Source organism: Episyrphus balteatus, chromosome 1 (genome assembly GCF_945859705.1).
Source record: "Episyrphus balteatus chromosome 1, idEpiBalt1.1, whole genome shotgun sequence".
NCBI classification, from domain to species: domain Eukaryota; kingdom Metazoa; phylum Arthropoda; class Insecta; order Diptera; family Syrphidae; genus Episyrphus; species Episyrphus balteatus.
The window spans coordinates 35,790,559-35,803,294 of NC_079134.1; the positions used below are offsets into that span (position 1 = coordinate 35,790,559).

The 12,736-nt window shown below is 30.0% G+C and overlaps 1 protein-coding gene across 1 annotated transcript; it reads left to right on the forward strand.

The window, feature by feature from the left end:
• The first annotated feature begins 2,481 nt into the window (after nt 1-2,481).
• On the forward strand, nt 2,482-12,176 carry LOC129906009 (geranylgeranyl transferase type-2 subunit alpha). The gene is made up of 7 exons (XM_055981634.1): nt 2,482-2,541; nt 2,610-2,854; nt 2,940-3,118; nt 3,184-3,462; nt 11,037-11,432; nt 11,495-11,823; nt 11,886-12,176. The coding sequence occupies exons 1-7, from the start codon at nt 2,539-2,541 to the stop codon at nt 12,036-12,038; spliced, it is 1,584 nt and encodes a 527-aa protein (XP_055837609.1). The 5' UTR covers nt 2,482-2,538; the 3' UTR covers nt 12,039-12,176.
• Nucleotides 12,177-12,736: the final 560 nt, after the last annotated feature.

The window sequence follows — 12,736 nt, forward strand, 5'->3', positions numbered from 1 at the left end:
TCAGAAACCTTTTCGCTGGATATAAATTCTCAGCCAGCGTTATGTCAAAGAATCTTTTGGGTTTCATTTATGAATAGATCTTTGAGAGATTTTTCGCACTCGTTCACCTTTTGGCCGCCATTTTGGATTTTAGTTTTTATTTAATATCTCGACTTCTATTCATCCTATAGGTAAAAGTAGATCTTTAAGAGACCTTTCTTTTGATATGTTTTTTGATATAGGAGGAAGTTTTTGAAAATGTATTTTTTTTTGCAAGGATTTTTTCCGAAAACCCCAAAAAAATATATATTTTTTTCACCTAAATGCACTGGTGAACTTATATCTGAAAACCAAAAAAAAAATTTAAACCGCTAAAAACCGTTTAAAATTAACTATTTATAAAAAAAACTCACATTTCTACTTGCTCTTTTAGTGCCGGGCTACAGGTGATTTTTCGATTGCCTACCAGTCAGTTTGTAGGTAAGAGGGGTGAGGATTTTCCTCTCTTTGTTCCTAGAAAATGTGAATTGGAACGTGATTGGGTAGGTACAACACTGTGTACAACACTGTGTAGCCAGGCACTTAGTATTGGTTTCGTGTCAAAAAAAATTTGAGGTTTTGATCAAAACCAACATTATACTACGTTTCCACCTACCCTAAATTCGAGATTTAGCTAAGATTTAGCTTCGCTAAATCACAGATTTGGGTTCATCTACCCTAAATCCAAGATTCTCACCCACTTTCAATCCGAGAGGGTCCGAAAAAGTGGGTCTCGCAATTCCGTCCGTGCGTCTGTTCGTCTGACGCGAAATTTAATTGTTAACGGTTTTTGTATAACCAAGGAACCAACCTTAACCTGGATGAACAGAAGTCAAGATATTTAATAAAATCTAAAATCCAAGATGGCACCCGAAAGGTGAATTTCATGAGTGCACAAAATCAGGGTTTTGATATTCACCTAATTCTCTATCGAATGAGCAAAAAAAAAAATTTGGGGGTGGTACAAACTGCTGGGTCACCCATATATGAACATCATAAGTGCACTGATGTACTGTATTCAGATCAGGGTTGTAAAAAATCATTTTATATTAATGCATTATTTGCTCTCCATTGCAAATTTTAAAAAAAATATTTATTGCAATTAAAAAAAAATTTCCATTGAAAAAAAAATATTTATTGTAGGTATAACTGAAAAATATTTGCATTGAAAAAAAAATATTTACTGCAACTAATAATAAAATTTGTATTGCAAATAAAAATATTTTGCATTGAAAAAAATATTTACTGCAAACAAAAAATTCAACGCATGTGTGCATTAAATATTTTTTTTTAATATTTGTCGAATTTCTTACAATTTTGACTATTAGCTGTGTTCCTTTGGCCTAAAGTATCTACTGCTAAGTACTTCTGGTTGTATTCAACTCCATTTCTTCTATAGAAAAAATGTTTTTGAATGGATTCAGAAGTACTAAAAAGTACTTTGCTGAGCCCAAAGGAACACAGCCATTATTATTATTATTAGGTACCTATTACCCCGTTTGTATGACCGATTTAAAGATCGAATTGAAACTGAATCGAAATTTCGATCCAGGTATATGGAAGTACCAGATCGAGGAATCGAATTGAAATAGAATCGAAAACACAATTTTTCTTTTTAATATATTTGCAGTAAAATAGAAAAATCTAACCAAAAACAAAGTGCAAGTAAAACTAGATATCATTAGACATACATACAGTGAATTTGCAAATAAGAAGACAATCACACACAATTTCCACCATAAATTATATTTCGAGTATTCAATTTATTCGGTATATATGCATATTTTCGATTCGATTCAGCTCCCCGAGTCGGATCGGATCGACAAATCCGGATTCAATTCGATTCAGGTATATATAGACCTTAATCCTGATTCAATTCCGATTCAAATCGCCATACAAACGGGGTATATATTAGTTATTGCAACTATAGCATTGAACCAAAAAAAAAATTTTTAATGCACACATTTTGCATTGAATTTTTTTTTTTTTAAATGCAGAAAATTTTTATTTGCAATAAAAATATTTTTCATAAATATTTTTTTTTAATGCAAATTTTTTTTATTTGCAATAAATATTTTTACAACCCTGAAGGTATAACTACATTGGCTCAAAAAGTGAAAAAGTACAAAAGTGAAAATTTTCAAATGCATTTTTGTGTAGTTTTTCGGGCTGGAAAATTAAAACTTATGATGCAGAAAGCTTATTTTTTGGTCTAAAAAACAATTTGTATACTCTTTTTCACAAAACAATTGCGCTAGCAAGAAAAAAAATATTTTCACTTTTGTACTTTTTCAAAAAGTGGTGTATGTAGTTAAGCCTTGATTCAGATAATTGCAAAACACCCTTTTAACAGAATTTTTATATTGCCTTACATTTCGCTAAGCTCAAAATACAGAAAACTACGCTTAAAATCAGCTGATTGATTCGATGGATGACACATTTGACATTTCATAAAAATTTTTCTACAAAACTGCCAAAAATTTCTTCATCGTCTTTGTTGCTAAAAAGAAATATACAAAAATGGTAAATAATATTAAGAAATATATTGAACAAAATAACTAAATTTTTTTTCAAATATTTTCTTAACTCAGCATGGTCGCCTTAAAGTACGCACATCAGCCGAAGAGGCTGCTCGCAAAAAAAAAGAACAAGAACTCAAAGTCAAAGCATATCGAGCTGGAATGGCAAAAATTCAATCAAAACGTTCTAACAATGAATTGGATGAGGAAATGTTAATAATTTGTGGTCAAATATTGGCAAGGAATCCTGATGTATATACATTGTGGAATATTCGCAAGGAATGTATTCTAAAACTCAGTGAAAACTTAGATGAAGAGTGAGTCATTCAACTTTTTTGTTTAAGGGGGAGGATTTATTTATTTCTTTGTTTTTTATTGATATCGATAATAATTTCCCTTTAGAGCTAAGCAAATTGTATTCGATAAAGATCTTAGCTTTGCCGAACAATGCCTTCTTGCCAATCCAAAGTCATATGGCGCATGGCACCATCGTTGTTGGATTCTTGAAAACTGCCCCAAACCAAATATGGATCGAGAAGTTGCTCTATGCAATAAGTACTTGAAATTAGATGAAAGAAATTGTAAGTTTTCTTTTGTAACCAAGTTGAGAGCAATCATCATCATTTGAGAACTTTATTTTTTCTAGTTCATACCTGGGATTATCGTCGGTTTGTTGTGAACAAAGCTGGTATTGAACCTGCCAAAGAGCTGGACTTTTGCACAGAAAAGATTCGCAATAATTTTTCAAATTATTCATCGTGGCATTATCGTAGCAATCTTTTACCAATTGTTTATCCACACGAGACTGACTCGCGGAGACCGATTTCGGAAGAAAAGCTAAAACATGAACTGGAGATGGTATTGACGGCTGCATTTACCGATCCAAATGATAGCAGTGCGTGGTTTTATCAACGGTGGCTTTTAGGTATGTATAGGTTTTAGACCATTTGAATTAGTTTAGTTTATTTAGCAAAACACACATTAAAATTCCAATTTACAATAATAAACTTAAATTCTATAAGTTACTAGCTTACCCCACCCGCTTCGCTGAGTGCATTTGAATCATTTATTTTCAAAACATGATAAGTCCACTTTTTTTCAAAATTCGTTTTTTTGACTAAATTGTTACTTTAGGGATAACCACGTCTATCTTCAAAATAATGTAGTATCTATATGTAGTATATTATACATTATATTTTAATCTCAAATACAATTTTGTGATAGATTGGAGATGAAAGCAAAATTGTGTACCCATTTTAAAAGTAATTTCACATCCGTATATTTTCAAAGTATGATAAGTCCAAAAGCGTTTTTATTTTTTATCTTTTGAACTATCGCTCCAAATTAAAAACGAAACGGTATTTTGTACCTAGGCAAAAGTTCTACAAAACATATTTTTTATAAATTTTTCTACACACATCAAAAGAAAATAGAACGTTTTTTTCTTCTCCTGCAAAATTTAAAATCATGGACTTATCATGTTTTGAAAATAATGATTCATTTATAAATAAAATTTAACCTGTGTGAAAATATATTCAAACCGGAAAGTGAATTTATATTCATTGCAGTGAACATTTCTAAATTTATTCTAATGTTTTTTGGTTAGATCAATACCTCATATTTTCAACAATGGACTTTGCGCTTTATTTATGGTTTAAGCGAACGTAAGATGAACACAAAATAAAAAAAGCAAGTCTGACGGAATCATTTAACATCTTTGTCTTTAAATTTTCCACAAAAAATGGTAGCGTCTATTTCGGAAACGGTTGATTTTACAGAAAAATGCATAAGGCAATATTTGTAGATAATTTTATGACAAATAATTTTACTACAGACCCCTCTTGACCTTTGAGCAACACGTCGCGAGATATATGCGAAAAACTGATTTTCGTGACCTTTTGACCTTTATAACGCCGGCACGATATCAATGTCGATTTTTCACATCTTCATTACAACGTCGTCGTAACGAAGGTGTATACCCAAATTCAGCCCAGTAGGAATTTTTCCGCAGATTGGGGTTAAAAATGCCTAAAATTACTGGACTATCGCATCGTGCTAAAGTTTACTATGATTTTTAGAAACTTTTTGCTTTTATTGCTTATTCATTTAACGAACCGTGATTTTTGTAATTTTTATGTTTGGACACTCAGTTTGAATCAAATCATTCCTCGAACTTGCATTTCAAAAAAAATTCGTTCGTATTGTAGTTTGGCCTTCAGAATCAAGTGGCATTATTGTGTTGTCCAATAACCCTAATTAGAAAATTCTGCCGCTGATATATAGATACTTTATACCAGAAGAAGCCAGATCCAGTGCTTTTTATTTTTTAAGATGTTTTCCCCGTACCATCAGAAACCAGGTGCATATGAAAAACACAAACCTAAACACTGAATGACCATACCTTCTTTAATTCTTAACTTTTGGTACTGGGAAAACATCTTAAAAATAAAAAGCACTGGATCGTGCTTCTTCTGGTATAATGTATCTGCCAATATATCAGCCTTCACAAATCAGTTGACACAATTAGAAGTGAAAATGATGTAGTTAATTACCCGACGGAGTTATTGAATTCCTTCGATTAACCAGGAACTCCGCAATAGGAGCACCAATTATATTGCTCCGAAATATCAACCTACCTAAAACTTTGTAATAATACCAGTTTTCCCGTAAGGAATTTAATGGCAGCTCTAATTGAAGACCATTTTTTGTGGAAAATTCAAAGACAAAGATGTTTTGCTTCATCGAATTTAAATGATTCCGTCAGACTTGCTTTTTTGATTTTGTGTTCATCTTACGTTCGCTTTAACCATAAATAAAGCACAAAGCCCATTGTTGAAAATATGAGGTATTGATCTAACCAAAAAACAAAATCCTGTCTGAATTAATTTGTTTACAAATTAAGATAAGTTAAATTTTTTAAAAAGCGAGACTGTTTCATCACTCGTACAAATTGACAGCTATGTAAAAATGGGAGAAAAGGTATTAATTTTTTTTTATACAAACCATCTACACATTAATACCTTTCAAACAAAAAAAAATTACCAAAATCGGACCAGCCAAACGCGAGTTTATCGGCCACACACAGTTAACGAACTCTTTTTTATATATAAGATATATATTCCTAGGAACAAAATCCGGGACAAATAAAAAAAGTCAGAAATCAAGAAAAGGACTTATACCTAATAGGTCATCAAAAAGCATTTTTTAACATTTTAATTTTATATTTAAACAATTTTGAAATTTTGTAATATTTAATTCTACTTTTAGTATGACCTTAAAATTTTTGAAATTTATCTGGGTTCTTTCGAACCCGAAAAAATACTTTTTCTGGCGTAGCTTTTCAACTTGACAAACACAAGCTAGAACTAAATAATTGACGAAATTTTTTTTTAAACAAATGCTTTAATTCGAAAAATTAGAAAAACTTATATTTTCCAACCACTGTTTTCTTGTTTGCCGTACAAAGTATATAAAATTTTGAATACAAAAATCATAGAATGTGGAAATATGGCTGAATTACGGGACAATATACAAAATACGGGACATTTATACGTTCCGGGTTTCTTAAATAAAAACCCGGGACAAGCTAAAGAAATACGGGACAGTCCCGGGTAAACCAGGACAGATGGTCACCGGGATAGGTTGTTTTTGATTATTTACTTTTTTTGCGTCGAAGTTCAAAGTGTGGTTACACTCTTCTTGAGGACTTAAATATTAATATAATTCAAAAAATAATAATATATAATATAATAATAATAATAAAATATAATAAATACTTATCTCAAAATCCTTGTTGAGGTTCTCAATAGGTTTGTTGTTATAAATTTTTTGTATCGCTCAATTAAAAGTTCAACATCCAAAAATTCAGTTTACAGTTGAATATGAAAATAATGGAAAACTATCATACCTTGACGTGCTCAATTTAATATTTGATTGGTATAAGAAAGCAACATCTACAGGTCGACTTATTAATTACACGGTGCGACACTGAAAATACACCCGAGAAATAACATAGTGCAGGCTGTTCGTATGGTCGAATAATGCATAAAAATATTTTTGTTATATTTTTGGAACCCTCCATTTTTTTTTTATTTACAAAAAACCATTTTTACAGACCTTACGATGTAATCTATCAATCTTTCAGTCATTTTTCTAACAACTCTCAATATGTTATATGTTTTTGGAAAGAGGATTTCCAGACCTTTTGAATGATGTATAGAAGTCTATTGTTTAAACAAATTAAGTGTAGGTTTTTATCCCACAAATCTTGAAAAAGTGATTTTTTTCCCAATTTTTTCAACTTTACTCAATTTTTTTCGCAAAATAAAACAAACAAAAAAATAAAGTAAGGTTATATTCTGAAAGAATATACATTTAGGCACAAATTGGCGTATTTTTTTTATTGAATTTGACCAAAACTGCGGAATCTATGCTATTTTTTCGTAAATAGAAAATGTGGCTTTTCATGATGTGAATTGCAAGGTGCACAATAGGGTGTTCGTTATTTTAAAATAATAAGAATTTCTATGCTCCTAGGATCTTATATGGTTGGAAATAAACTAAAAAAAGTATTCCCCAAGTTTCAAGTCTCTAACTTAATTCTAATTTGTGCCGCCAAGCTGTTTAAGTTTCTTATGGGAATAACATGGGGTTTCTTGGACCTTGTTCCATCAATTTTAAATTCTAGCCAAACCATTCGTTCAAAAAATTTGAAACTTTACAGACTCAAATTTAATAAGTGTAGTTATCATGTGAAAATTTTTCAGATTTTTAATTATTATAATTTTAGAGATTTAGCTTGGTAAATAAAGTCATTTTTTCAGACTTTTTCAAAAATCGCTTTTTACCCGTTTAATGTCAAAAAATTAAAAAACATACATTTTTATTCAAAAATTAGCGTAGTAGGTATATTTAAAATTTATATTTAATTCAAAGTTTTATAACTAACTAGTTTTTTATTTATTTCCTACAGTACTTTTTCTTAAATCGGAAACACGTTTTTTGAATATCGATGTGACTTAAAGAATAAATACACAACAAATTTTTTATATAACTATGAAGTGAATTTGCATTTTAAATATACATGCTATGCCTATTTGTAATTAAAAATGTAAGTTTTTTAAATCTTTGGCATTAAACGTGTAAAAAGCGATTTTTGAAAAAGTCTGAAAAAATGACTTTTTTTACCAAGCTAAATCTCTAAAATTATAACAATTAAAAATCTGAAAAATTTTCACATGATAGCTACACTTATTAAATTTGAGTCTGTAAAGTTTTAAATTTTTTGAACGAATGGTTTGGCTGGAATTTAAAATTGATGGAACAAGGTCCAAGAAACCCCATGTTATTCCCATAAGAAACTTCAACCGCTTGGCGGCACAAATTAGAATTAAGTTAGAGACTTGAAACTTGGGGAATATTTTTTTTAGTTTATTTCCAACCATATAAGATCCTAGGAGCATAGAAATTCTTATTATTTTAAAATAACGAACACCCTATTGTGCACCTTGCAATTCACATAATGAAAAGCCACATTTTCTATTTACGAAAAAATAGCATAGATTCCGCAGTTTTGGTCAAATTCAATAAAAAAAATACGCCAATTTGTGCCTAAATGTATATTCTTTCAGAATATAACCTTATTTCATTTTTTTGTTTGTTTTATTTTGCAAAAAAAATTGGGTAAAGTTGAAAAAATTGGGAAAAAAAATCACTTTTTCAAGATTTGTGGGATAAAAACCTACACTTAATTTGCTTAAACAATAGACTTCTATACATCATTCAAAAGGTCTGGAAATCCTCTTTCCAAAAACATATAACATATTGAGAGTTGTTAGAAAAATGACTGAAATATTGATAGATTACATCGTAAGGTCTGTAAAAATGGTTTTTGTAAATAATAAAAAAATGGAGGGTTCCAAAAATATAACAAAAATATTTTTATGCATTATTCGACCATACAAACAGCCTACACTATGTCATTTCTCGGGTGTATTTTTTTTTTTTTATTTTGTAGCACAGTGTTATAATTCCCAACAGCCAAAACAAAATAATTTTTTAATACAGCCAAAAATTTTATTAGCAGAGTATTAGATATCAGTGACATTGCCTTTCGTCGGAATAACATTAGTAAAATCATGGATACTCTGCTTTCAAATTCTTTTCCCATGAGTATAATAAAAAATAGTTATTGAACCAATATTTCAACTTATTGGTGCAACCAAATTTAGTTACTAATAGAACGCAGTTTTCCTACAGAAACTGTTTATACATTCCTAATCTTTCGAATCGACTTTTAGATGCTCCTATTAGAAACAAAGATAGTGTTCGTTTAGTTTTTAAACTAGTAAATATTTTGAGAAATTCATTTTTTTCGAATTTAAAAGGTGAATTTAAAAAAAAAAAAAGATAAATCAAATATAGTTTATAAAATAAAATCTTTAGTTGATGGAACAAAAAATTGTTCATCTGTTTATGTAGGTACTTCTATGCAAAAGCTAAAAAATCATATAGCTGGTCATAGATAGAATACTAAAAACGAACTCTAGCTCCACGTTGTATAGAAAAGGGACATAGGCCAGATTATAACAGATAGATATTTTGCAGACAGAAAAGCATTATAATAAAAAAAAAATAGTTTTAGAAATGCTAGATATTTTAGATAGAGACAATAATTTAAATCGGAGATCAAATTGTGAAGGGCTTATCTCTCTCTAAATGGACTTAAATTCAAATTTCGCACAGCACGTTAGAGCCCCCGCACACTACAAACTTTCTATCGGCCGACAGTTTAGTCGGTCTCTTAATCAGAATGAAAATGTATGAGAGTGCGCACACTACAGCGATTAAGTATCGGCCGATCAAAAAGTTTGTTTGATCGAAAAAAAAGTTTGTTTTGCTACACAATTGCCTTCAAACTAAAATATTTCCTAGCGACCCGATTGTTTAGTCGGCTACCTGTGCGCACACTAGGAGCCCAACCCGACTAAACTATCGGCCGATAGAAAGTCTGTAGTGTGCGGGGGCTCTTACTCCGCAACTACTCTGTTGTTTTTCTACTCATAAGTTGTTGTTTCTCTAACATAAGTATTTATTAGGAAAATATACACATGTATTATCATTTTTAAGAATTATTTTAATACTTTAGTCCTGAAGAATAGTATTTTTTAACCAAAAATTCATTGTTTTACATTCATCCATTAAAGTGTCTCAAGCATTTTTCTTATAAAAGTAAAACATAAATTTGTTTTGTAACCGTTGTATTTTTAACAGTTAAGTTTTATTATAAAGATACAAAATTGACGAACAATACTCGAAGTGAGGTTTTATAATGCACACGTTTCAGGTAACACTGGGCAACAAGGATTTTGTATTACTAAGTTTGATGATTTTTTCCGAATGTTTTTAGGGCGCTTAACTGGAATCTGAGGTCAAAAAATTTCTATCAGCTCACGTTATCGAGATCTTCCTCTTGAAAAATCTCAAATATACATTTTTTGTTACTTTTTAAGCATTTAACTAGCTTAAGTAAGGAAACAATACTTTTATAGAGATTTTTGGTTTGGTGTGTTTTATTCAAATCCGATTTTTCAATACATAATTTTTCTTTCAGCTCGCGTTTTCAAGATATTCCCGTTATAAGATCTCAATAATTGATTTTTTGCTTTATACTTTATAAGGATGTCCTTAGGTTACAGTGGTTTTGTTTTAGAAACAAATTAATACTTTTTTAGATGTTTTGAATGTATGTACTTATTTTTAATCCGAAATCAGAATTTTTCCATCAGCTCGTGTTTTTGAGATATTTTTGTTCTAATTTCTAAATAATCGATTTTTTGCTACTTTTTAAGCATTGTCCTAGTACCTGTATCACCCAAACTAAAGATGCTAGAAAAAAAAACCTGAGAGCTTATTGCAAATCAGCGATGCCAAAATACTAAAAAAAAATTAAGAAACTTCATAAAACATAAAAAATTCGAAATAATTTTAATTTGTAAATTCGTTTCTTATTCTGTTGAAAAATCCATTTTTTTATATTTTTTTGACTAAATAGTCAATATCAATATGCATAATAAACTTTTATTTGCTATCTATAATTATGCCTATTGCCTATATTTGATTATTTGCACTAGTTCTATTTTTTTAGTTTTGAATCTCCAAGTTCAAGTCGATGTTACTCGTACCTTGCGATCCTTTAAATGTGAAGTCTACTAATGTATTCCCATCATCTTACCCAGTAGCTTACTTTCTCTTTCTTGAACACTCATGTTCGCGCATTGAAATCCCCAATAGCAAAATGTCGGATAAAATTTAGACAAGCTCTCCATATTATAATATTCTCTAATGAAACCTTATATTATTATTTCATAAACTTTAATTAAATTTATAAAATCTATTACTTCTACATTACATCTACATTATCTAAGCCCCCAATATTAAAACTTAAGATTCTAATTTTTTAGAATTTCAATTTAACATTGAAATGTTTTTTTTTTTAAGGTTATTCCCGTCCTGAATTGGACATTGCTGCATTCCGCATTAACAAGAACCAAGCTGTGATTGCTTTTACCAAACCCATCACATCCAGTGATTTTCAATTTGACATAAATCCGAATCTTCAAGTGTCTATAGAATGGAAATCAGCAAATGGAGCTTTAGCTGATAGCACTTGGTTTGCTGAGGGTGACTTTTCCATCCCAGCAGAGAACAACATGTCTATAAAATGCAATTTGGAAAACAAAGAATGCTCATTGCAATTAAATCGCTGCATCGATGGATTCTTTGCTATTAAATGTCCCAGATTTGAGTATGAATTTGGTGCAGCAATAATTGATGAATTGAAAAATCAACTTGAATCATGCAAACAATTATTGGATCTTGAACCTGACAGCAAATGTAATCAAATCAAATTTATGAAGAAATTTATGTTATTTTAATGAATTTTTCCTTGATTCCAGGGACCCTTTTGACCACTGCACTTCTTATGAGAGCCATTGACCGTAGCAAATATCATGAAAAGTCAATAGAATATTTAGGAAAATTACAAACCATCGATAGTATGCGTAAGGGATACTACGAAGATCTAGCATCCAAATGGAATACCGAGAAGTGTCTTGAAGAATGGCAAAATTCGACAAAGATTCCTCAAGAGATTAGTTTGAAAAGTTTAAAACTAACATCAATTTATTATGACCAATATTTGAGCATAGCTGATGTCATTGATTTGAGTGGAAATTGCCTTTCAAATCGTTCCATTCCAAAACTTGGTTCTTTTCGATTTGCTAAGGTAACTTTTGAATATTTGTTTTTTTTTTTTTATTTTATTTTAACATTTTTTTTCTGTTGCAGAAAATTTGTCTGGATGACAACAAATTGTCTTCGATTGAAAACATTCCTTCACTAAAGTATTTGACTGAATTATCATTAAAAAATAACAACGATTTGATAGAAAAGGACACCCTAAAAGCGATATGTGGGAACGATTTTAAGATAAATATTTAAATATAGATAAAAGAAGGTTTCAATTACATAATGCATAAACATTTAATCAGGCACCTTTTGTATTTATTTTATTTAAACACAAAAATTGTATGTGGCTTTAGTAAGTAACAAAATGGGTTTTGACCTTTTTTTTCACAAAATATACAAAATAAACAAGTTTTTGCAAGTTCCGTTTTAATTGTTTTAAGAATTTCAAATTCAAAAAAAGATGTCCAAATGGTGGACATTGTAATTTAGTCAAAAGATATCAGAAATATCAGAAAACAAGAAAAATCTCAAGGGGGCTTTTTGAGGTATTTTAGAAAACTTTCCTCAGTTAGACCATATACATATATTTGAGATGTACCGTTAAAATAGTTTATTTTTTTTCTATTTATTGATATCGGTCGTCCCGAAAAACAGACGAAAAAAATTTTCGTTTGCAGTGGAACAAGAAAAAAAAAAATGAAACGAAACCAAGGAACTATTTGTTTCATTTTGTTTGAAATCAGCTGGCACGAAAAATGATTTTGCATCAGGAACACAAATAAATACAATTTAAGCAAAAAATTAAGTGTTACATTGTAAATTTTCTTGTCAATCAAATTTTTTTGAGTCATTTAAAATGATTTGGTACCTATACCATGTGTTTCAAATCGAATGAACACATAAAAAAAACTATTTGAATTTTTTTCCTGATCGCTATAACCGGCCCCTAA

Excerpts from the sequence above, each read along its gene's own strand:
- LOC129906009 (XM_055981634.1), top strand. Across the intron at positions 3,463-11,036 it reads TTATCAACGGTGGCTTTTAG|GTTATTCCCGTCCTGAATTG; the intron begins GTATGTATAGGT and ends TTTTTTTTTAAG. Across the intron at positions 11,433-11,494 it reads TCTTGAACCTGACAGCAAAT|GGACCCTTTTGACCACTGCA; the intron begins GTAATCAAATCA and ends CCTTGATTCCAG.